This window comes from Acartia tonsa, chromosome 5 (genome assembly GCF_053477335.1).
Source record: "Acartia tonsa isolate MP-2025a chromosome 5, ASM5347733v1, whole genome shotgun sequence".
Lineage (NCBI taxonomy): Eukaryota > Metazoa > Arthropoda > Copepoda > Calanoida > Acartiidae > Acartia > Acartia tonsa.
In genome coordinates this window covers 4,659,166-4,684,791 of record NC_137264.1, presented here as the reverse complement: position 1 = coordinate 4,684,791, position 25,626 = coordinate 4,659,166, and the positions used below count along the sequence as shown (strand labels likewise).

At 32.5% G+C, this 25,626-nt stretch overlaps 3 protein-coding genes across 4 annotated transcripts; all 3 read right to left on the bottom strand.

The window, feature by feature from the left end:
* Window positions 1-13: 13 nt before the first annotated feature.
* On the bottom strand, window positions 14-12,098 carry LOC145318570 (uncharacterized). 2 transcript variants are annotated; one of them, XM_080159940.1, is made up of 10 exons: window positions 11,884-12,098; window positions 11,413-11,562; window positions 7,942-11,076; window positions 7,388-7,581; window positions 6,833-6,940; window positions 5,401-6,049; window positions 4,774-4,912; window positions 1,662-1,790; window positions 1,088-1,189; window positions 14-429 (listed from the first exon to the last, which is right to left on the bottom strand). In XM_080159940.1, the coding sequence occupies exons 1-10, from the start codon at window positions 12,071-12,073 to the stop codon at window positions 321-323; spliced, it is 4,905 nt and encodes a 1,634-aa protein (XP_080016066.1). In that variant the 5' UTR covers window positions 12,074-12,098; the 3' UTR covers window positions 14-320. The 2 variants fall into 2 exon arrangements, with proteins under 2 accessions (XP_080016066.1, XP_080016067.1); XM_080159941.1 differs by having other exon boundaries at window positions 7,388-7,578.
* An 84-nt stretch (window positions 12,099-12,182) lies between these two features.
* On the bottom strand, window positions 12,183-18,407 carry LOC145319902 (uncharacterized). The gene is made up of 8 exons (XM_080162304.1): window positions 18,375-18,407; window positions 16,841-16,936; window positions 16,264-16,438; window positions 15,831-16,009; window positions 14,952-15,271; window positions 14,349-14,519; window positions 12,380-12,559; window positions 12,183-12,190 (listed from the first exon to the last, which is right to left on the bottom strand). The coding sequence occupies exons 2-8, from the start codon at window positions 16,933-16,935 to the stop codon at window positions 12,183-12,185; spliced, it is 1,128 nt and encodes a 375-aa protein (XP_080018430.1). The 5' UTR covers window position 16,936; window positions 18,375-18,407.
* A 2,371-nt stretch (window positions 18,408-20,778) lies between these two features.
* On the bottom strand, window positions 20,779-25,111 carry LOC145318569 (uncharacterized). Its single transcript, XM_080159939.1, has 4 exons — window positions 23,820-25,111; window positions 23,481-23,643; window positions 21,821-21,894; window positions 20,779-21,398 (listed from the first exon to the last, which is right to left on the bottom strand). Exons 1-4 carry the CDS (start codon window positions 25,018-25,020, stop codon window positions 21,352-21,354), a joined length of 1,485 nt encoding a protein of 494 aa, XP_080016065.1. The 5' UTR covers window positions 25,021-25,111; the 3' UTR covers window positions 20,779-21,351.
* Window positions 25,112-25,626: the final 515 nt, after the last annotated feature.

Here is a 25,626-nt window from a genome sequence, read left to right as displayed (position 1 = left end):
TAAAGATATATTCTCAAAATCATTGATTGCATTTTACAATAATTTCCATACATTTTTAGGATAATATCAGCAACTGAAATAGTAGAAAAAGATCTATTGCCAATAATAGTGAGAATCAAATATCAAAATATGAAATATAGATTAAATTCATGAAAAAACTGTCTAACCCTTTTTTACTTAATCACAGAAAATTTACAGAACTAAAGAAAATTACACTTTAATGGACAAAGCCATTAGATTAAAATAAATATCACAAAATTAAAAAAATATTTGTATTTTGCCCAAAACTTATTTAATTTGAATATTCAGAACTCTTGTCCCTAATTCAAGTGTTCGTAATCAAGGTCGATGCCAGTGGTATCATTAGTTGCAGCATTTGTAACTTCATTATCATTCTCTTCTTCTGTCTCGTTCACAAATCTCATCATGCTAAAAATAATAATAATAATTTAACTAGCGGCTTCGCCCCTAGCCGTTAGGGGCTTCACCCCAAGAGGTTTGATGAACCTTATTTTTCATATTTTAGATTTAAAAAGAAAAAATTAAAAAAAAAATTTTTTTAGGGGGGGGGAATTAAAAAAAAATTGGAAGGGAGGTGTGTCCCACCCCTTAAGGAAATAGCTTACAACTATCCCAGGACCAGTAGGTATATTCCCTGAAGAGGAAAGCCCAATCGGTTCAGTGGTTACTGAGATCTTAAGCTTAAGACAGACAGACAGACAAACAGACAGACATCGTACTACTTTGTATTTTAGATATAGGAGCAAACAAGTAATAGGGCACTTGGCGATTAATAGTAGAATACAAAAACTGACCAGAAATTCTAAGCAGCCTTAAAAAGTGATCAGAGCGATAAAAATAATCCCCCCCCCCCTTCCAACCGAAATATCTTGGGAGGCGGTGTGTATATTTACATCCTCTTAAACGACTTTCAAGGAGTAGAAAGAGGTATGAAGGTGTGAAGAACTAAAAAACGTTGCCCCCCCCCCCCCCCAAAAAAAAAGAAATGCTAGTTTTGTAGTATTGAATATTTCCCCCCGTAAATTCCTATTTAGATGTTAATTTTAATTTCATACATAATTATCACCTTGACATATTTAACTCTCGTTTAATCACAACTTGATTAATTTGATGATTTGATTCTTCAACATTGTTCAGGTCTTGGTTATCAACGGTCGAATTTTCCTCTGTTAAAATGCATATGATTTTCAAATATATCGGTTGCTGTTAAAGAAACATGTCTAACCATTTCATGTTAAGATTCTAAAGACAAATAAACAAAAATTCTATTATTGACTTTGTCTGTCTGTCCGTCAATTACGATGTATTAGGGATCAAGATAAGAAATTATAAAAATGCACATAAACTCAAAAAAACTAATCATTTCTGTTATCATTGTTGTAATCATTATTTTCTGCCTTTCATAGTAAATATTTGTTTTTTACTTGTGTTAGGTAAGGGTAGTACCGAAGGGTTAGGGCCCTAATGGTATAGTCCCCGCATGATTATAGCTCCCACCAAGTTTGAGCATAAAAAATATCCCACCCATATAGATTCATTTTATAAACAAGGAATAGGGTGTTTTGTGCTCGCTAGGCACTTTTGAGGGAAAACATGAGGGAAAGTTCATAATTAGACAATTCAAAAATCATAATGTTCCTTTGATAAGAGTTTGTGGTATTTCAACATGATGAAACTGGCTGGAGATATTTTCAATTTGGTTTTCATTACAATTAGCAAACTCTTGTATAGAAACAGAGTCCATGGATCTTTTAGCTTCTTCATCACTGTTAAATTCATAATATTCTACACTAGAAAAACTTACAATATGACTATTTTTGTCTGTAGCGAAGGATCTCGCTAACCACTAAACCGATATGGTTCTCCTTTACAGTGAAGCTTCTTATAGGTACAGGGAAGGTTTTCATCTATTTTTTTGAGAGGAAATCTCCCCCCTCCCATAGAAATACTTTTACTATTTTGAATTTTCTTTATCTTGTAATATACTTATATTAGCGGCTTCGCAAAAAATTCTTCTGCAAAAAAAAAGGACCAAGGAAATCTCCTGCAAAAAAAATAGGGGGGGGGGGATTTTTTTGTTTTTGGGGGGGTTGAGGGGGTCCCGCCCTTCAAGAAAATAGCCTAAAACCACCACAGGACCAGTAGGTAGTGGGGCAAAATTGTTTTCGTGAAAAATCCTCCAAAATCACATAAAAAAATCGGATCTACTGCAGTTCATGGTAAAACATTGCTGGTAACGAATGCTTCCTGTTTCCTAGCAATATTCCAAGAATCCTGGATCTAGCATAACAAGAAATATTTCTAGAGCCACCAATGTTTAACTTTCCTGGTTGCTGGCAATTTATGCACATTCCTGGACTCTGGCAGGTTTGAAATATTCCTGTTAAAAAGCAATATTTCCCTTTTTAATTCCCATTACCCTTTTATCACACTTACCCCACAAATAGAGGTTGATAGCACGCTACTCGAAGCGGCTATTTTGGCATGTTTGTCTGAAAGACCAATGGTAAGGGTTTTGGTAATGGGAGGGGGGGGGGGGGGGTAGATCCTACTCTGTACTAATTGGGTATGGATATGAAAAAAGGGTCATATAAATAAATTTGTTTCATTCAGTCATTTGCTTTTGTGATTTGACAGCTTCGAATTTACTGTACAATTGGCCCTTAAGTCCATGTTTATAAATATTTGAGAAGATTGCTTAAATTAGGTTTGAAAAGATTTAACCTTTTAATTTTTATATTCTAGTAAATATTCTTGTGTAAAATTGTAGACATTCCATCGACTATTGCTTTAATTATAGTAGGCATTGCTAACAATATCGAAAAGCTAATTTCAAAATAAATTTTATTTCTGAATATTTTACTGTAAGGCTGTAATAAAAAGTAAATCAAATGGACATAATGTCTTTACATATACTATAAACAAATTGATTTTTAAATTTTCATAAACTTACGGCTAAGCCCCCTACAGGCCTCTAGGGGCACTTGAAGAGGTGGGAGTTAAATCCCAAAAACCCGTTTTTATATAATTTGTCTATGTTGCGTTTAAGTCTGTACGAAAAAAAAGCATTCTGTGATTTCTCTGGTACCCTCCCCCAAACTAATAGTTATAAACCGTCCCGGGACCTATGAAAAGTTTTCCTGTTAAGGAGAACCCGATCGGTTCAGTGGTTAGCGAGATCCTTCGGTACAGCTAAAAAAACAGACATCATGTTTCTTTATTAAAGGATATCCATGGATCTCCGGGGATAATAAAATGATTAGTTCTGTAAACTTTAATTTTTATCTAAACTATTATATAAAATAATATAAATGTGCTAAGAATTTATCTAACTCCCCCCCCCCTCCTTCTTCTCCTATTGACATATTTTAATGTACGGACAAACTTTGTGGCGGCATGGCTGGTGATGTTTCCTATTTCCTATCCTGTATTTGACTGTGAGTGGTTGTTTAGAATTGCCAATATTTATATGTTGCGATAGTTTGCCTTTCCCCTAACTTTTCCCTTTCAACTTTCCCCTAGCTTTTTAATAAAGTGCTTACCCTTTTGTAATAACCGTGATTACCCATTTTTAATAGCGAAGCTTTTCTATAATTAGGTGAGTCCATCCGTCCGTACGTCTGTCCAGAACAGATGGCTATCGTTGATTTAGGCATGTAGTTAGGTACCACCGTCATTACTAGAATCTCCGTACGTCCATTTTTAACAAGTTTTTAACTTTTTTAAACAGCAAGTTTTTATTATCCGATTAATCTAATTTTTTTTAATACTGATTCATATGACAACTAAGTACAATGTTATATGCGAAACATCTTTATAATCAAGTCCTAAAAAAGTAAGTATGCCATTAAACATTATCTTGTATTTAATCAGCTTTCAAGAAATTACTGACAATTTTGTATCGTCTTTTATACATTTTTATTCTGATTATTCAGTTCTGACACTCTAGAGCTTCGCTTTTATGGATGTGGTCATACTTGTTAAATTGCAACTACGTTTTTTTTTAATAAGGGTGAGAAATAAAGACGTATATATTATCATGGACTTCCTAGCGACCTTCATTTCCAAGATGGAACTTACATACTTTCTCCTAAATGAAATATCTACCAATTAAAATCTCTTTATTATTAGACGATAACAAAATTAAATTTGCAAATACGATTAAAATAAAGACTATCTTTTTAATTTATCATAAAAATAAAGAGGCGGTATTGATTGTTAGGTCGTTGGGCACTTTTGATGGATGCCATTCAAATTTTGGCGCGAAAGCGAAATTAAAATAAAAGCAGTTAAATTTGTAGGTGAAGATCCCCAACCCCTTTCTCCTACCTCTTTTAAGTATGTATATAAAGTAATTACAGCTAGTTTCACAGCATTGGAAGCCACTGTCCCTTTTTAAGCATTGCTTTACCCCCTAAGAAATTGTGAAAAAGGGTATGGGGTAAAAAATTCTGTAAGCCAGTAATCTTCTGTCATTCCTGGTAACCTGGAAAATGTGCAGATTGCCAGCTAACAGGAACCTGGGATTTAGGGAAATATGAGTGCTGCTGGACCCAGGATTCTTGTAATATTGCCAGTAACCAGGAAGCATTCGTTACCAGCAATATTTTACCATGAACTGCAGTAGATCCAAAAAATCTACAAAAATTAAATAAAATCTTATGCTAATAACCCTTCTATGATTTTTCGATTAGTGAGGCAATTTTTTAAAGAATCCACACTGATACAATAACAATGTGTAAAATATTCCTGCTCTCATCTAGAACGACACTTTCCCAATCCACAGCCAATACGTCCCGTTCCTGGTCATCACCATCATTATCATTGTTGTATGCTTCACCATTATTGTCCCAGCCATCATACAGGGGGTAGCTTTCATCATCCGGGAGATCTGGTAAAATATATCTTTGATTTTAATCAGGAATAAAGTATAGCCAACAAGTGAAATAAGTATGAAATAATATTTGGGGGGCAGATAAAGAGGTCGTCAATTTTATTAAGTGTTGTTCCCAACGACAGCTGAAAATAAAGTATAGGTTTCGTGAATTTATCGAATTAATTTTGTTGTTAGTTTAAGCTGAATTTTAATACTTTAAACATATTTCATAGTGGATAATACGTTCATTTAAGTGGTACCTAGTTGCACGAAATGTATTTTAACATGAATTTAGTGAACCATATTTTTTTCCTGTTTAATAGTTTAAACTACATTTATAGGGCATATTTTTTTTGATTAATATAATTCCATGCAGACTAAGGGATCCATTAAAAGAATATCATGTAGCTTCTGGAATCTAGTGTATATTAATTAACTTTTTAACTTTTAAAAGTGACATTTCTTTTCATCATTGTAAACTTATTTCAAAGATGTATCCTTGCCTATTCTATGAAATTCTTCCACTTCATTAACACTTTCTATATTTTGAGAATGTGATTTCTTCAGAATAATAGTTCTTGTACCGTCTGGATTCATGACATAATCACTTTTTCTTGGCCTTCCACGACCTCGTTTGCCCTTCAGCTGAGTATTTCCAGCTTGGGCACCATTTTGAGATTTAGTGGTTGCAGACTGCTGAATAAGAAATCCGGATCCATTCTGGTCGTGCAAATTCTTTCTAGGCCTGCCCCTAGGCCTGTACATCTTAATATTTCTTGACATAGTAGCCATGTGCTTTTGCTTGATGTGGTTAACCAGGGCAATTTTGAGTTTGCATGTCTTGGGGCAATATGGACATTTGTTTATTAGGGTATCTTGGGAGCTTGAGCTTACTGCGGTCTCTTCTATAGTGAATAAATTTGTTGGCCTTATCGTGGAATGTCTTTTCTTCAAATGAAAGTTCATCTGGGCTTTTGTATTGAATTTGAGGGGACAAAATTTACAGGAATAATAGATATTAGGGATGGTAACTTGATTAAAGCTTTCTCTATTTGAATTTATTGCCAAGTCATCATTTGAAGGCATGGTAATCCCAGTAAATTGGTTCAAAGAGTCTTCTTTCCATTTAAACATATCATCAACTGTTTTTATCTAAAAAGAAAAGAAAAACTTCAACTACAGTTTATACATTAATGTTTATTGTACTTAACTACATCCTATGATATTAAGTAACGAAGGATCTCGAAAACCACTGAACCGATATGGTCCTCCTTTAAAATGCAGCTTCTCATAGTTCCTGGGAAGGTTTAAAACTATTTTGGGGGAGGGTACCACCCCCCCCCCCCAAGAGAAATCGCCCTTAGAGGCCTCAATAACAGATTATAACAGATTAAAGAAGGAGTAAAGTAAGATGTCATAACTCTAAGGGGAGCTTAATACCCCCCCCCCCCTCCTATCAAACAGCACTAAACAAAATTGTGGACCGATCGGTCCAGCCATTTACACGATCTTACTGCACAAACATTAATTTCTAACTGCCCCTTCCAATTTACTTAAAACACAACATTAAAAATTGAACAACTCATTTGATATACTTGTTCCTTTTTTCTAATACTAAAAACTTTTCAGTAATGACTAGGTAGTTAATGAAATCTATATTCCATTCTTTTAATTTTACATACCTACTCTGGGAACATTTGGCAGTGAACTATATAGTAAAGAATGTATACTTGTACCCAAAGTCTAAATATGAACAATAACATTTTCTCTAATTTGATGGACTATTAATGATTGGTTGGTAACATTATCCAAACTTTTACCAATAATTTAATGTACAGAAAAGTATTTTTATTCCTTATTGGGTCTTTACATAAATTTTCCGTTCATTGTTTTATCCCTTTATATTATTGGATATAATACACACACAGCTATTACCTTAAAATCAAATTTCTGATGGTCTGTTTTCAAGTGCGCCACCAGGTTCCTTCGCAAGTTGAATTTTCTTCCACAAACCTCACAAATAAAAGGTTTTATCTTATGCACCTTCCTGATTTATGTGTGACAATTTATAAATAATCCTAAAGTTTGCATTAAAAGAATATAGTCTAGAGTCCTACAGACAGAGAGAAGACATGCTAGGTATTTTTTTTCATGTTAAATCCTTATATAAAAGTAACAGGATGTCTATGTGTGTAGCGAAGGATCTCGCTAACCGCTGAACTGATATAGTTCATTGCAGTAATGGTTCTCAAATGTCCAATGGAAGGTTTACTACTATTTTTGAGAAGAGTACCATCAACCTCCCAAGATAAACCACCCAAGAAAAAAACTTGCCCCAGAATTTTTTTTTACTTTTCTTTTTTAACTAGAATTAATTGTGTACGGTTAACTCCCTCCACCTCACACTGTTCCCTCCTTTGCCCCTGGATACCCCTAGGGGCGTAGATGCTAGTTGGAAAAAAAATTACTTTATACAAAGGTAAACTGTACACTCCTAATATGAATTAGAAAAGCACTTGATTGGTGAAATGCCAAGGAACACCTTCCACACTTGTAGGGCTTCTCATTCGTGTGGATTCTCTTGTGTATCTCCAAGTAGTGCGTGGAGCCAAATGACTTATAGCATATGTTACACTGATACTCGGATAAGGACTGGCTATTGCTTTCAACTGGTGCGTTTTCTTCTAAATAGAAATAAAAACATCAAGACCATAGCTGATCAGACGATTCCATAGAGTAGATGCTTATTGGTCAAGGAAATACTCACCAGGAATTTAAGATTGTTGTTTTAAAATGCTTCTTGAATAAATTAAAAAATGAATTTTCAATCGATTCACAGCGCTACCATTCCACCATAGAACCTCCAGGAAGTACGGAATAAAATAATAGAGCAGATGCTCTATTGTCATAAATATATTTTTAAAGACTCTAGCTGTCTTTCAGAGATTAGACAATATTTTCTCAATGGTTTCAATGGTGAAAAAAACAATATATGTAAATGGTAAAATATTAAGAGACAAAATGTTAAAAGAAAGTAAACTGACCTTGTTGATCATTGAAAATAGAATAAGTGTTGGACTCTGTAAAAATTGGGGTATCATCAATTATGATTTCATCTGGATCTGACTCACGACTGTCTACTGTAGCCATTCTGGAAGTAGTATTATTTGATTGTGCAGCCATTTCTTTTCCAGATTCTGTTCCTCTTAACAGCATATCACTAACAGTTTCTAACTTTGGATTTTCATCCTGATGATCCATTTTCAAGTGATCAATCAGAGTATTTCTAAAGTAGAATTTCTTTTCACATTTATCACATGCAAATGGTCTGTCCCCATGATCTTGCACCAGATGATCAAGTAGTTGTTGTGTGTAGGTATAGGAATTGGGACATTTAGTGCATTTATATGGTCGCTCACCCGTGTGCACTCGTAAGTGAATTTTAAAATGCGCACTGGATGCGAGAACTTTGTTGCATATATGACATTGATGCTTGCTAGGCCTTCTATTAACTCTTTCAATGAATTGATTTTCATACTCATGTGCAACCTCAACTACATTTGTTTTATAGCTTCCATTTTCGGCCCCATTATTCATTTGAGTACTTGGGACAATATCATTCTTAAATAATTTATCAAATGTTCCTTTGGATACAATTGGATGTTCCACATTGTGAATCATTTTCAGGTGATCTATCAAAGATGCCTTTAGATTAAAGCTATCACTACATTTTGGACACTTGTGCATTAATTTGACATTGTGATCATTCTTTAGATGAGGTAGCAAATTTTCCAGATCGTTGAAGGTTCTTGGACAATTAGAGCATTTATAATTTTGTAGCTGCTTAAATACTTCTTCAAATTGTTGTTTACTGTTATAGGATTTGTCTCTAAACATATCATCATAAGACTTCACTTTAGGTTTCTTAACATTGTGTATTTCAATCAAATGATCCTTAAGAGCACGGTTTGATTTAAATACAGCATCACATTCGGAACATTTAAAAGGTTTTACATTGTGTTGTTGCAATAAATGTTGCAAAATATTGATGCTAAGAGAACCTCTGAAATCACAATGAGTGCATTTAAATGGTTTTTCACCAGTGTGGACTCGCGTGTGATTTTCCAGAGCAGCTCTAGATTGAAAGTTTTTATTGCACACATGGCACCAGTATTTTGAATTATCTTTATAGTCTTCATTGGTGGCCTTTTCTTTAATTGGCATATTCATATCACGCCTGTATGTCGGATCCATGAACGATTTTGCGACTGATTTAACAAAGGGATTTTCAATGCCATGTTGTACTTGTAAATGATCTAATAAATCTTCTTTAAAATCGAATTCTGCATAACAAGTTGAGCACTTAAAAGGTTTGACATTGTGTTTTCTCCTCAAATGACTTAGCACATTATTACTATTCACAGTTCTGTATGCACACTTCGGGCATTTATATGGTTTATGTCCAGTATGAATATTTGAATGGTTTTCTAGTTGTTGATTAGTTGCAAACTTTTTGTAGCATATACGACACTCATATTTTGCAACACTTGAAATTTCATTCACTGCAATCATATTTTTCTCATCGTGTCTTGTTTCATTTCCTGCACTTTGAGAAGAATTGTCTAAAGTCTGATCTCTAAACATATCATCTATAGACATTGTTACCGGATAATTTTCACTGTGAATGGCTTTCAGGTGAATTAATAAGTCCATTTTTTTGTCATGACCCTTGTCGCATTTTAAGCACTGAAATGGATCAATGTTGTGCACCTCTCTTATGTGGATAAGTATCCAATCACTGGAGAAAGCTCTGTGTGGGCAGTGCGGACATTTAAAAGGTTTTGGTCTTGTGTGAATTCGCATGTGTTTTGTGCACGATCGCATATGTGTAAAATTTTTGCTGCATATATCACATTTAAATGGTGTTTTCTGCTCTTTACTGTTTTCTTGGACAATCCTTTCAATTTGCAGTTCATTTTCAGAAGTTTGATTTGGTCCATCTTTGGAGCTTAAAGCATTCTTTTCGGCCTCTGAATGAGATTTCATATGGAGCTCAAGGAAAGTGCTTTGGCTAAATGATCCAATGCATAAAGTACATTTGTACAAATTACGTTTGTTCAATTTAAGCGAGGTTGGAGACAATTCTTGGTTAATTTTTTCAGTTTTCACACCTTCTTCATGATCCTGCTCTATGTGTTTATCAAGATTCTTCTTTCTGTTAAACCTTAGAGTGCACATAGGACATGAATATGGTTTGAGTTTGTGCACATTTTTCAGATGGATGAAAAGATCACTGAATTGTTTAAAGATCATAGGACAATTTGAGCATTTATACTCTTCTATGTTTGAATCAAAGCTTTCAACATTTTCTACATTGTCAAAAGAGTCATCATTTAAGTCATCGTCATATACAATGCTGTTCTCTTCTGTATCAGCTGTTCCACTAATGACATTTTGAATATCAATATCATGATCCTGACTAACAGATTTGATTTTGATTGTATCAATATTAACAAAACAATTCATGTTCATGTTTTCAAAAAATATAAAATCTTGTTTTACAGTATTATCATTGGACATAATATTAGTATTACTATCATCGTTGTTTTCTTGAATTGGAGACTCATTTGGGACAGTAATACTTTCGTGTTGATTTGAAAGACCACAATTTTTAACATGATGATTAAAAAACTTTCGTTTCCTAAAGCTTTGGGAACATTTGGCACATTTATAAGGATTTCTATTTGCTAAATGTTCAGTTGTTGACATTTCCTTAGCTTCATAAGGTTTTGTGGAGTCAACGCTTCCTGTTTGATAATTTAACAATACAGGTTTTAACTTTGGTTTTAAAATATTATGCTCCTTAATAATATGTGTCTTTAAGAGACCTCTTTTGTTAAATGATAAGCTGCAGTGATCACACTTAAAAGGTCTGATGTTGTGTACTGTTTTTACGTGGTGCAAAATCATTGCGGGATATTTGAAAACCATAAGACAAATATTGCAAGTGTAGGTTTTTTCTGCTGAATGCTGTTTTTCATGGCTTAACAAGTCAGGCAAAAGGAAGAATATTTTTTGGCATACTTTGCACGAGTATTCTTTTTTGTTAATTTCTTCTTTATCCGTATTTACTGGGTGTATCTTAGTATTTTCTGTTGTATCCAAAGTGTCACTTCTAAGATAGATGAAGTTTTATTACAAATTTCTTTATTAACTTCTTAAAAATCTAGGACAACTATTTTCAGAAGTAACACGCATCATTAAGAAAAAATTAACTGGCAACATATTTAATAGAAAATACGTAAGTTCTTGCTGTTATTGTCAATAAATTACAAAAAAAAAAACATTTTGTCTAGGTACTTTTAAAACAACAAGCAAAGAAGCTATATTTATCAGGTATATCTAATTGACTATCCGTCATTAGGATCGAAATACAAACGTACACACAGACCTTAGTCATAAATAATATACAGTGAAAAAAAAGAGGATATAAATAAAACTTCAATCATTCCTAAAATGTTGAATTGATTCTATCTCTTTCATTTGAATCATTTCAGAGTTATCATTGGTTTTAAAATCTGTTACAACCTCGTTATTGGTAGGTGTATCTGACTTTTTCATTTCAGAAGGAGGATCAAACTCTTTACATTCCCTCGCTGGTAAACCTTAAAAAAATTGAAATATGTTTATTATCTTTTTTAAAAAATCTTCGTGTTAATCTTTAACCAGGCAAATGTGTTGGTAATTTGTGATAGATAAAGCTACCATTTCAGAAAAATTGTCAGCATAAATTACAAGAGTAACCTTCAATTTATAATTGGTATTACTATTAAGTGATGCTGGCTAGCTTAAATATGAGTCTTACAAAATGTGCATAATTAACAAAGGCATGATTATCATATTATAATATTTTAAAGAAAAAAACATAGTAGGTACCTAGTTAGGTATGTAGTTTAAAATGTAAAAATATGAATATTAATTCAAACCTGATGCCAAATGTTCTTCTCGTCTAACAACCCAATTAAGGAAGGGGCGCAGTGATATATTCTTAATACTAACATAACAATCAAAGTTATGCCCAGAATATTCATTAACAATCTTCACTTGTTCTCTATTTTCAAAGATTTCTTTAGTTTCAAGATTTTCTTCTGTAATTTCTTTGTTTGTTGAAGGCATTATAGGATGGCTTTCAGATTGTGTTTCAACTATGAGAAATGTGTATTGATGTAACATAAGATAGTTAGAAGGTCTTTTTTTATTAACTCAACAATAGAAATACTATGCCTTAAACACCTGGCAAAAACGTCATAAAAATCACTATAAAGTATAAAATGGCCGTAAGGGCATCGAGGTATTGATAAGAAAATTGGAAAGATTTTATGATAGTTACTCCTAAATATAGGACTATTCGTATGATGAACGTTTGGACAGACACCCAAAATGAAGACTAATTTTCCTTTAACAATATAAATAAAAAAATACACATTCCTTGGTCTGTGCTTATATGTATCTTACAATGTCTTCTAAAAGCTTTGCCCCCTACAATTACTACATTGCATACATCACATGTGTAGCTTTTGTTTGGATTTTTGTTGATCCTAATCTTCCATTTGCCTTTCTTTACTCTGGCGTCCGATTTTACAGAGTAGGATATTGTTAAACCTACACATAGAAAATATATACATAAGAGGAAGGTAATAATGATGTTGTAAAAATTTCTTGAAAAATAAGCAAATATTTTATACCAGAGTTGTGGATCCGGATCCGGATCCGCATCTTTTTGAGTCCAAGGATCCGGATCCGGATCCTTGGGTATAAATTTATGGAAAAATCTACCTAAAGGGATAGTTTCACGAAGTGCATTTAAAAAAAAATAGTGAACTGTAAGTTTTTTCTATTTTATATAACGTAGTAGTGCATAATATAAAGTTATTGATTAAAATTAAAAGATTTGACCAGGGATTTTCCTAAAAAAATGAGTTTTTCATTTTATTTTCAACTTCGTTGCATGTTATATATGGCAAAAACTTTTGTGTCATAAATACAACTTTGCATAGCATTTACTAGTTAATAGAACTTCAAACTTTTTATACAACAAAATACACATAACAACAATATAATAATATAACATTTAGTATAGTACTTAGAGTAGTGATCTTTTTATATGTCTTAGTAGAATATATTAGGCATTGGATAGATATGATTGTGATAAATAATTTTAACATTGACCTGACCGAAATTTTTTTATTTGACAATATCTAAAGAAGTTAGTGATTTGCAACATATATTACATGAGAATGGTCTTTATATATATAATATATATATATATATGTTGTATGGTTAGTTGGTATTTCCGCGTGAGATAATGTGTAAGTAAACCGGACGGTTTTTTTATTTTTTTAAAAAGAATCTATAGAAAACCTGTCCTATAATGAATCGGACGTTATTTTTTATGCTTTTTAAGTAACTTGTCCTAAGGGGAACCCCTGTTCAATTTTTTTATAACTCCTGTGAAATATGTGGAAAAAGATTCTCTGATTTTGGTGTTTTGGCTATACATATTTGGAAAAAAATAGACCATTCTCATGTAATATATGTGGCAAATCACTTTAACTTTTTTTAGATATTGTCAAATAAAAAAAGTTTGGTCTGGTCAATGTTAAAAATTCTTTAACATACAATCATATCCATCCAATGCCTAATATATTCTACTAAGACATATAAAAGTTCACTACTCTAAGTACCTTAACTCTTTAAATACACTTCGTAGAACTATCCCTTTATATAAAATAGTCACTTACAAAGACATTCTCGTGATGAGAGCCAATCTTTAAGGTTTAGGTTCAGACTCAAAAATTTGTATTTTTGACTTCGAGATTAAGGAATAAATATTTTTTGAAAAATTTGGTGATTTTATTTTTATTGTCAAGGATCCAGATCCGGATCCGCACTGACCAAATTTGGAGGATCCGGATCCGCATACAATCAATGCGGATCCACAACACTGGTTTATACAAATGTGAAGAAAAGTAGAATTAAGAGGGTCATTTTTTTCGCGTATTTTCCGTAAAGTTGTGTTAGCGTTTAGTAAAATGTGCTTATTAAGAACGGTTTGAAAATACGCGAGAAAAGAATGGCCATTTATTTTGGACAATCGAGCATTTCATACTACTCCATTTTACTTAAATCAAATGCTTTTTCCTAACGTTGTCTAAAGCAAGTATTAAGATTTCTTATAGAAATCAAATTCAATAGGTAGGTAGGTATAAAACTAATTTTTTTCTGAATGATAGTCCAAATTTTTTCCTCTATAAGACATTTTTTGACTCAAGCTCATGAGAAATCACATAATAATCTTTGAGTACAAGACATACAGGTAAACTAGCGACGACGGAAATGAGTAGAGTTTAAGCGCTTCAACAAAAACAGTATGTTTAAATATTCTATAAACCTGGGCCAGTGGTCGTCTTCTTATACGACTCCCCATGACTAGTTGTCAGGTGTCTGTACAGGTTTCTCTTCAGTGGAAAAGATCTATCACAACGTGGGCATTTGAATAGATTTTGTATAGCTGGACTAGATTCTACCAGGACTGGGTTTTCAATTTGTGACATGGACGAGTCTAAAATATTAAATTGTAATTAGTAATTAAAAGGGATCGGCAGCCGCGCGTCATCCGCCCGTCAACCGAAAGGATTTTGACGATTTGGGACCTTAAAATTTTACCGAATGTCTAAACCTCATGTTAGATAATAACTTGCAAATTTTCAAGGAAAGAAGGAACATTTAACTGTAAATCACACTGGTACCCGAAGTTTTTTATCCACGTTATCTTATTCATTTACTCAGAAGAATTAGGTACTCTTATTGAATTTTAATTGTTTAGTCTCAAATTAGTAGTGGCCAAACTTTCTATCTTAGTTTTCTTAATCTACAGAAAGGGTATTTTTTACTATTATCAGTTGAGATGTTACATCAATTTATTGTCCATTGTCTTATTCCTGTAGATTTTTAAAAATTAAGAAAGAAAGTTTTATATGAAGTCAAATCTTACCTGAAGGTTTGTTATGAACTTGCATCATGTGTCTCTTCAACTGTATTCTTAGTTTAAATGTCTTATTGCATATAGCACATAAAATTAGACGCATAGAGTTATCAGGATCATTTTGTGGATTTAATAATTTAGGATCTTGCGCATTTTCGTTTGTTTTGATATTTGTTGTGTTTTTTGTTTCATCAGAATCTGTTTGAAAACTGGCTTGCCGCGTTTGTCTAATTTCAACATTTTGTTGATCTGTTTGGATATTTCTTTCGACGTTTTGTTGACTATTGGTATGAACAACTTCGTGTCTTGCTAGGTTTCTTTTAAATCTGTATGTTTTTTTAGAATGTTAATTTCTATATACCTAGCAGTTTCCCTCAAACGGCCTAGTGGACCACAGAACCCCCCTCCCCTCATATATTTTGAACAAATTAAAATATAATATTCGAGGGGTAATCGGATATTTTTTGTTTATTTTTTTAATTACTTACCTGGGTTTTGTTATATTTGGTAGGTACTGCATGAATGAAATTGACTACATCCTCCCTTTTTTTCAATTTATCAAAAAAAAATACCTAAGGATGATTCAGTGTTTTACAGCCACTGTGAGGGAAAGCACCAACTATTTAAATTATAGATGAATGGTAAAAAGTTAATAGTTTCTAATGTAGATAAAAAGGGTAGTTATGTTTTAACAATAAATGGTTAGAAATAAAATAATGATAGTAGAAACTTGTTAAACACAATATATTTTCAATAACGGAGGAGTTATGGACTTGGACTAACACTTGTTAAAGAGTAGATCTCCTAATAAAAAAGAGGTGTATTTAATAAAATCCCCCATTAAAAAGTGCAGTTTTTAAGACAACAAAAACATTCTAAATATTCCTGAAACTTTTCCCGCACACTTTACAAAAATGGATTTTCTCTTTAGCGACTGTCCCATTCTCATTTGTTTGGCCTCCAAGTTTCTCTTTTTTTATCTTGTGTATTTTTAAGTGATTGCTAAGAAAAGCTTTTCTTGGGTAAGATTTGTCACAGTAATTGCAGGAAAATTTGTTGACGTCAGCCTAAATATCAAAAAAATATTTAATTATTTGACAAAGTCAGAACTCCATAAACAACTGAATAGAAGGCCCTATAAAAAATGGTTAAGAACATGATCACTCTACTTCAAAAAATAGATATTCAGTGTTATATGGGTATAAAGTGGACAGAGATAGATTATGCAAGACATTGTTTTTTTTGGGAAGACGAGGGAGAAAGACTTGTAGATTAAATTAGAATTATAAAAAGTTCTTAATAAAAAATTTCAAAAAATTACCTTCGAATCCGTTTCTGTTTTAGTTCCAGTTTCATCATTGATCGCCAAATCTTTTGGTAAAATAAAGTTGGCAGCATGACCGAAGGTGTCAATGTGTTTTCTCAGATTAATTCTGAATGCAAATCTTGCACTGCATGTACTACAAACATATGGCTTCTCACCAGTGTGGATACGACTAGAATTAGGTTGGTTACATTGTGCTAAAAGCTATTATTAAGAAAAATAACAATTTAAAAATCTAATTTGTAGGTTTTGCAATAGGCTAGGGGAATTTTTAAGTTGGATTTGGATTAATTAAACTATTTAGATTAAGAATTTATTGTTGAACACTGAGATTTAAAACCAAATATTTATTTTACTCAGTAGTTCAATTTTGTAAGACAATGTATAGAGGTATAGTATCCCTTAAGGATAGATCCCCCCAGAGAGAGAAGAGGGGGGATTTCATTAAATAGCACCAATTTTGTAGTTTATAATTAAATCATCCCTGGTAGTGTGCTTTTAATATCCCCATTTCCTTTCTAATCATATTCAATCCTTTTCTGTATCAGTTAGTGTCTATATAACCAAACCCTACCTGTGTATTTCAAGTTTAATCTTTTTGTTGAAGGATTTTTCGCAAAAATTGCAGAAAAATTCACTACTATTTGGCTCCTTTTTGATTGTATCCATTCTAAAAAAATTTCACATTTATAGATAACTGCGCCCCTAGAGTATCTGTATACGGAATGGAAAGAGGGAGCAGAAAAATTAGCCTAAAACCATTTAAAGCCATAAATCTATCCTTTTTACTTTCGGCCTTTGTTATACATTCACCCTTGGAAACGTAGCCGGCACTAAAAGAAATGATGTAGTGCCCTGCTTAAGACGCGTACTTTGTTAGGTGCGTTATATTACAAAAGCAATTCAAAATATCTCAATTCCAAAAAAAGGACAATTCTAAATATATATGACATTTGAAATATTCTATTGTCTATAAATCTGTTACAGAATAATAACAAATTAACAAGGATGACAACATCCATAAGTAGCGAAGCACAAAAAATAAAATCATGGATGGTAATACGTACAAGTAGATTTAAAGTGTATTTATTAATTGATTTATTGGAGAAAATAAACACGAAACCCTGTTTTATTTTGTATATGATGACGGTCAAAGTTAATTACATAAAAGATGCTCATAACAATGGGAAAAATTATTTTGATACCTATATCCCAAAAAAGTTTTAAAATTGGATCAAAAACACCAAAGATATGGGGAAATATGTAAAACATATAAAAATAGCAAAAACCTGCTAAAAGGCAGTCTGATCGCCATGCTTGTTTTCTTAAAACGACAGGAAATTTAATTTTTAAATCCTTAACTTAAAAAAATTTGGAAATCGGACCATAAACACCACGGATATGGAGAAAAATTTGAAACATACAAAAATAGCATAAAACCTGCTTAAAGGCAGTCTGACCGTCATAGTTGTTTTCTTTAAAGGACAGGAAATTTAATTTTGATATCTATAACTAAAAAAATTTTGGAAATCGGACCATAAACACCAAAGATATGGAGAAAAATGTGAAAAATACAAAAATAGCCTAAAACCTGCTGAAAGGCAGTCTGACCGTCATAGTTGTTTTCTTTAAAGGACAGGAAATTTAATTTAGATATCTATAACTGAAAATTTTTTGAAAATCGCACTATAAACACTGAAGATATGGAGAAAAATGTGAAAAATACAAAAATAGCCTAAAACCTGCTAAAAAGCGGTCCTACCGCCATCGATGTTTTATATATAATTGTGCTCCTTAATGATGGGAATGTTGTCAAAAAATTTAGCATTCTATCTTTTATAGGAGCTGAGTAAATCCCATTTCCCCCATAGCGTTACGGACTGACGGACAAAGTGAATTATAGAGTAACTTCGCTACTAAAAATCCTTAGGTAAGATTAAAAAGAAAGACCAAGTTGTATACGAGTGAAAACTGTAGGAGTCCATTAAAATAACATCTCCAACATAGATAGGCCGAACATAAATACTATACCCTCGTTATAGAGTATCTATACAAGTTAGGGTATTAAATCATCTGAAAAAAGTAATATTCTGAAATTAAATTCAAACCTTTATTAAGATGAGCTCTACATATTTGTATCTGAAAAGTATTAAAGAATTTACATATTACATACAAGAAACATTAACTATTTTCATCTCTTTATTGAAATATTACGCCATACCAGTGCTGAAAAATTTTATTAGGGGATTTTTCAATTCAGAGAAAAGTTGAAACCAAAAATAACGTTCTTCGGTAAAGAAGTGAAATTGATTAAACCTATACGGGATTGCACCCATTATGCAAACTAGCCATTTAGCTAGGCTAAGTTAGGTTAAGTAATTTTAAGGTTAGGTTAGCCCCACTTAGTGGTTAGGGTAGAGCAAGGTTTAGAAAAACTGCGGGGTCTTGGGTGCAGTTAGTGGATATAATCCAGTTTTTGTAGAATTTCTATAAAATCCAAAAGAACATAGAAGTGACATGAATTAAATATATAAACAAGAGTAAACTAGATTAATAAATGAATAATGTAATATATATACAAAAAATTGTTTAAATTGACAAGATAACATAAAATCACTGATTAACATTTAATAGAAGAGTTTTGGAACAAATGATTTAACAAATTGTATAAGCATAATTTAAGCTCATTTTAGTTAAAAAAAACCAACAACTAGTGCTTCGCCCCTAGCCTGAGGGTCATATTTTTGGGGGTTGTGGGGAGCTAGGGAGTATGAGAAGGATGTGGTGTTCCACTCTAAATGAAAATAACTTTTAATAATGGGATTACCAACAGGTATTTTTCCGGTAAAGCAGAGCATTATTGTTACAGAGATCTTAAGGACAAGACATAATTCTATTTTGTATTAAAGCAATGCAATTTATATCTACTTAATTTAATTTGATTTAAAAAACAAATAATTTGTCATTGCTCTTTAATTGCATTTTTTACCTACTTATGTTTTAAAGTTTCAAATATTTTTAACAATAAAGAATTAAATTATACTTAAAATACTACATTTGATTGCGATCTGCCAAAAGCTGTTGTAATATTTTGATTGTAAATCAAACAGAAAATCTTTCACAGAAAGATTTTCGAAAAAAAATCTATCAATATTTACTACCTACCTCAACAGTTTTGAATATGATGATAGAAAAAAAAATAAAAAATGTAATGGTTATTTCCAGGAAGGAAAGGGACATTGGACTGTAAATTTCTTAGGTACCCGAAGTTTTATAATCACGTCTTCGTATTCGCTGGCTCATAACCTTTGGGTACTTTCTAATGAATTTTGATTGGTGAGAACAAAAATAATAGTTTTAAACTTTCAAATCAAACAATAACTTATTCTACAAAAGAGGTACCATTTGAGAATGTTTATCAATTTATCGTCCAATGTCTTATCCATTAAGATCCCTGGTTATTTAAAACAAGGGGGGAGGGGGGAAGTTCTGACACATTTGCGTAAACCTGGTATAAAAGTCCAATGATAAAGCTTTTATACCAGGTTTACGCAAATGTGTCAGAACCCCCCCCCCCCCTTTGACTTATCAAAATAATTAACAAATTATAAATTCAAAATTCATACAAACAAATGTTTTTAATTTTATACAATATCAATCTAAAAATATGGAGGAACACAGGTACAGGTCAACGAAAGATATATTAATCTTGCCCCGAATGAAAAATCTAAGGTTCTACTTTTGAAATTTAAAAAAAATATTTATCAAAGAGAATTAGTAGGTATATTTTTTTTCAGAATGAAATATAAGACATTCTCTCACGGAATAATAGTACCTAACATTAGTCCCAAATGAAATTTTTTTGAAATAGTTTTGAAAATTTCGCAAATTTATTTTTATGTTTTTCGACAGGAGAGTTAGGATTAATGCTTTTTTACAAACGGAATAAGCTACTCTAGGAACGTAGAAATGTGGGGAAGACTAATATATCTTTTGTTGTCCAAACCCTGTGTCCCTGGGTAGTAAGGCACTGGAGTTTTTTTCATTTGCAGAAACTCAAAATAAACATTTAAACATTTATAACAGTCTCAAAACGGCAACAATATTTTACAGTAAATTTAGACCCTTCAACTGATTAGAATTTTTTTTTACAAAACAAGGGCGATCAAGATCATTGTTGATATCCGTAAATCAATATCTAAAGGACAATAAGAAACATCACATAAAGCTATTACTTTATAGCTTCCCAGATATATGAGTAATATTAAAAAAAAAATTTAAAATATTTGAGGAATTTTGTTACCAAAGCTGATTTTATACGATCTAAAGCACATGATTTAAAAACCTTACCAGCAGAATATATTAATAAAAAATGCTTGGCATTACTGTTTGAAGGTGCTTATATTACCAACTCTCATTTGTGCCTAGTCCTCTTTTGAAGTTTCTAATGATAAAAATGTTAAAAGTAAAGATATTTCTGTAGAGTCTTTCATTCCTTGGTTACGAAATCTAATATTCTAATATGCAAAAGGCTTATTTTATTTGATTGTTCTATTGAGAAGAAAAAAAAAGGTTAAAAAGACAAAAGTTGGATATAATATATACATTAATACATACATACTATGATTTCTATGTAGACTATGTGTTGGACTATCTTTGTTTTGTATAAATTACTTCTTAATGTGAAAAGCAAAATAATATTACATTTTCAAAGATTTTGTAACAATTAAACCATGTTTTAAAATCAACATTACAATAAAAAAAATGTTTCCAAAAACTACAAGCAGTAAAATGTAACAAAATATAGTTTTGCAAAAGAAAAAATCTTCATTATTAGTATGTATCATTTTTCACATTGAAAAAAACTAAAGGAAAATTGCGTTACAATTGATTTTAAAAGATTTGAATCATTTGTGTTTGTTGATTTGCTTTGATTTAATTTCCACTGATGAATTCCTTTCCTCTTCTAATTAGAATAAACCTATTAACACATGCTCTAAATATTTAATCAAAACTAATAATATATAATTTGATGGTTGACAATCTGTGCCAGATTTGATCTGTCTTTCTGTAATGAACAAGACATCAATCATAATCTTCCATTTCTTCTTGGTCGTTTATCTCAACAATTCCTTCAATTGGAAATAAGAATAAGTTAATATATGTATATGTATATACAATTGTGAAATATATCCAGTTGATTTGAAATGTCAATATTCATAATATAGCATGTATTGTATATCTAGAAAATATAAAAACACGCAGCCCTAATAAGTTCAGAATGTTTGAAAATGTTTATTTTTTGCTTAGTGTTCTGAGAGTTTTTGCATGATAGGATCAATCTTCTGTTTAGGTTTTTAATGTAATAATTGTGACAATTAAACACTATCTAACAACGAACCAACAAAATCTTATATATTTCACTACTTTACATTGAATTTTTATTATCTGCGTTTTATGAATGTTGTCATCCTTGTCGATCCTTAAACATAATAGAAATCTAAGCTAATAAAGCTATCTTTTTACTTTGTTTTACTTATATCTTTTCCCCTGCCTTCATTATTATCTTCAGTTGCATCACTATTCTCGTCCTCGTGTTGGTCTTCTTGGTCTGCTTCTGAATTATCCCTGGAAAAATGACAATATGTACAGGGTGATTCAGAAAACTGCGTTTTTCGATTTTCTGACACAACCAGAAGGAATACAGAAAAAAAAATTATGGGTCCTTGTTCTCTGTAAAAAAATACATTGAAGTTAGAAAATGTGTTTTGTAAAATCTCTTAAACAACGGCGCATTTTAGAGCATAAAGATTTCAAAAAGTGTGTGTAATGACTTTTTCGTTTATTATTTTGTATTTTTTAGGTAGATTTATTTCTAGTAAAATATTTCTGCCAGTCTAAAAAGATGACTTTATTCATTAAAGTTTTTATTCAACAGATTCTAAATATTTAACACCTTTAACTTTGTGGGGAGCTAAAAAGCATTTCATCTTTAAAACTCACCATAGTACTTTTCTTAGACCTTTATCTAAATTAATATTGAAAAAGGTTTTTTTTTATACATAATATAAGAGTTCCTCCCGAATCTCCAACCTTTTCTCACCCCTGACAACACTCTCCTCCCTGCAAATTACAAATCCACCATCTCCCGACTCCACACCTCTGCAGTTACCCAAGCCATCAACTCCTACCCCCCTAATCCTGTCCTTAATCATGCCCCTCCCAACATCAACCCCTCTGAGATCCAACTTCCTAGGCACTACAGAACCATCCTCTCCCAATTAAGATCCAATTATTGTCCTAAGCTCCAAAGTTACCTGCATTCCATCAACGCTTCTCTTTCACCCAACTGCCCATCCTGCCCCAACAATCCTACCCCTGAAACAGTCCAACACCTCTTTTCCTGCCCTAATAACCCCACCAACCTAAATCCCATTGACCTCTGGCAAAATCCCACCCTCGTAGCTGCCTTCCTATCATCACACCCCAGTTTCACCAGCCTCCCTTCTCTTCAACGCCCCCCTCCAGAGCCCCCTCCATAAGCCTCCCCTCCCCCACCTACTGATGACAACCTGGACACGAATATGGACTATGAGCAGCCAATACAACAACAACAACAACAAGAGTTATTTTAATTTTTCTTGCACAACATTTTTAACATAAAGCATTTTTTGAAACTATGTACCTATCATAGAGGCCGCATTTTTAGTGATAATGAAAAACACCTTTTATAAATTTGATTTACTTTTTTACAGAGAACAAGGACATATAATAATTTTTTCTGTATTCCTTCTGGTTGTGTCAGAAAAACGGAAAACGCAGTTTTTTCTGAATCACTGTGTATATGTATGTATAGCACTTGAAAAAATTATTTAAAATGTGGCAGACAATTACCAAAAACTTATTTTATTGTTTTTTATCTACAAGTAAAATAGTGAGCAACATTCAAAGTTTGATAGTATTTTATTTTCACAGTAGCTTTTTCATGCTTATTATGTAAAGTTAGGTTAAGTAAAGGTTAGAAAATGGCCGCTGTAGGGGCTAGATTTTTTAAATTCATAAAATGACCTTTAAAAATATTGCTAGAATCAACAATCCGTAAATAAACACGAATCCGCGGTTTAATTCCCTTTATTTGGGCGGATTGTTGCAAGAATCCGACCAAAAAAATTCGGCTGATTGCCATCCCTAATTATAACATAGATTAAGATTACCTGTTTTGCATATCTTCGTTGCTCTCGTTATCATCAAACTCCTTGATTTCTTGTTCACAAAGCTCATCAATGAAGTCGATAAGATTATCATCCATTTCTACGCCATCCTCTTCCTCTCCTTCATAGTTATCTTCATCTTCTATCTGATGACCAACATACAATCCTGGAACCACAATATCTTTATGTCAAAACCCTGTCAAAACTTATTTGGAACAAACAAGCCCAAAAATTAAGGTTAATGAAATATGCCATTCTAAAAAGTCATAAAAAGCAAAGGATATTTGTGTATTAAGCAGAAAACCCAGATAGAAAAAATATTAAAATGGTAAATAAAGATGCCTTGATGATGGTTGCTAGAATCTCCATCAGAACTCGGATCCGAACCCGCCATAGCTGCGGTCATATTATAGCTGATTTCTCCATTTAAATTGAAATCATTTGTGTGTGTTTTCAAGTGAGCCTTCAAATGGTCAGATCTGTAAAATTTACGGCCGCATTCAGAGCAACCAAAAGGACGGTTATCACTATGTATTTTTTCGTGCACATTGAGGTGACATTTTCGCAAGAAACTTTTGTGGCAAACCTCACATGTATGCACGTTTTTCCAGCCGTGTTCCAAAGATTTCATGTGAGCGTGGCAGGTTTCAATATCGGGATATTCGATTTTACACAATGGGCAAGGGTAGCCTTTTGGCTTTTCTGGAGTTCGTGGTTTATTTGCATCTTTTAATGCTTGAGGATTATGAATTCGTCTGTGATTACTCAACGCCCTTTTGTCATCAAATTCTTGAGAACAAACTTCACAAGTAAAATTTTGAAAGTGTTGCTCATGCTTGTGGCGTTTCAAGTGATCGTTTCTCGTGTAAGACTTTTCACACAAATCACATGGAAACATTTTAATGCCAGCATGAACCAACAAATGGCGGCGCAGCTTATATGCTTCAGAGAACGATTTGCCACACGTTTCACAATTGAAATTTTTAATGCCAGTATGCGTGACTAAGTGGCGATTAAGTTTATACATACCATCAAACTCTTTGCCACAAATATTGCACGAAAAATCATTCATGGTTTGTCCTTCTTGGGCAGCATTTGCAACAAGCTCTGTAGTTTGCGGATTTTCCAAAGCAGGAACAACTCTCGTCACTTCTATAATGTCGTCGTTAGAATTTTCATCTTCTTTAACTACGGTTTGGTTCTTGGGTTTAACTCTTGTAAGAGTAGTAGCTGAATTTAATCTAATTACAAAGTCACTATTTGTAGAAATATCACTTTTTTCAATGACAGAAACGGACGGCTGTTCACTTGAATGAGTCAACATGTGGCGCTTTAGTTTAGCCTGTTCAGTAAAACTTTTCCCGCATTTTTCACATGAATGTGTTTTAATCCCTGTTAACAGTGCCAATGTTTGCTTCACTTCAACATTGTTGGCGTGTGTTAACAAATGTCTTTTAAGTTTATACTGTTCTGGGAAGACTTTACCGCAGGTATCACAAGGAAATCCTTTAGGCGAAGAAGGCAGGGCTGTTGAAGAAAGCATTTGATGTAGCTGATCGCTCTCAGGGTGGCTCACCAAGTGTCTTTTCAGCTTGTATTGCTCAGCGAAGCCTTTTCCACATGTATTGCACACAAAATCTGATTTTAACACTCGTTGTATTACCTACTGAATATTATTTTAAAGAATTGAAACAAACATTAGACAAAAAATAGTTTGACAGCTGATTGAACTAAATTAAATTGTAATTTAAAAAAAATATTTAGGTAGCTTCTTTGTAGTATTCTCATTCTATAATCAAACGAGTATTTTCCTTTGATTCCCGTATGTGATTGCATATGCCTTTTCAATTTATATTGACCATCGAAATCTTTACCACAAATGTTACAAGAAAGTCTATTATTTTGTTGTGTAACACTTTGGCCAAGTTCTAGGATGATTTTGTGGGGAGATTTTTTGGGCGGCTCCTTCGCACTGGTTTCCATTTTTATTGCTTGACTTTCAAGTTCTGAAAAACATCATTTAAGATCAATTACCTATACCTGAAACTTTTTTTAAGTCACATTATCCTAAAGGCAGCGATGGGCGCTAATATATAATGTACACCTTAGTATATAAAAATAGTACTAAAATTATAGTTATGTTCTAATA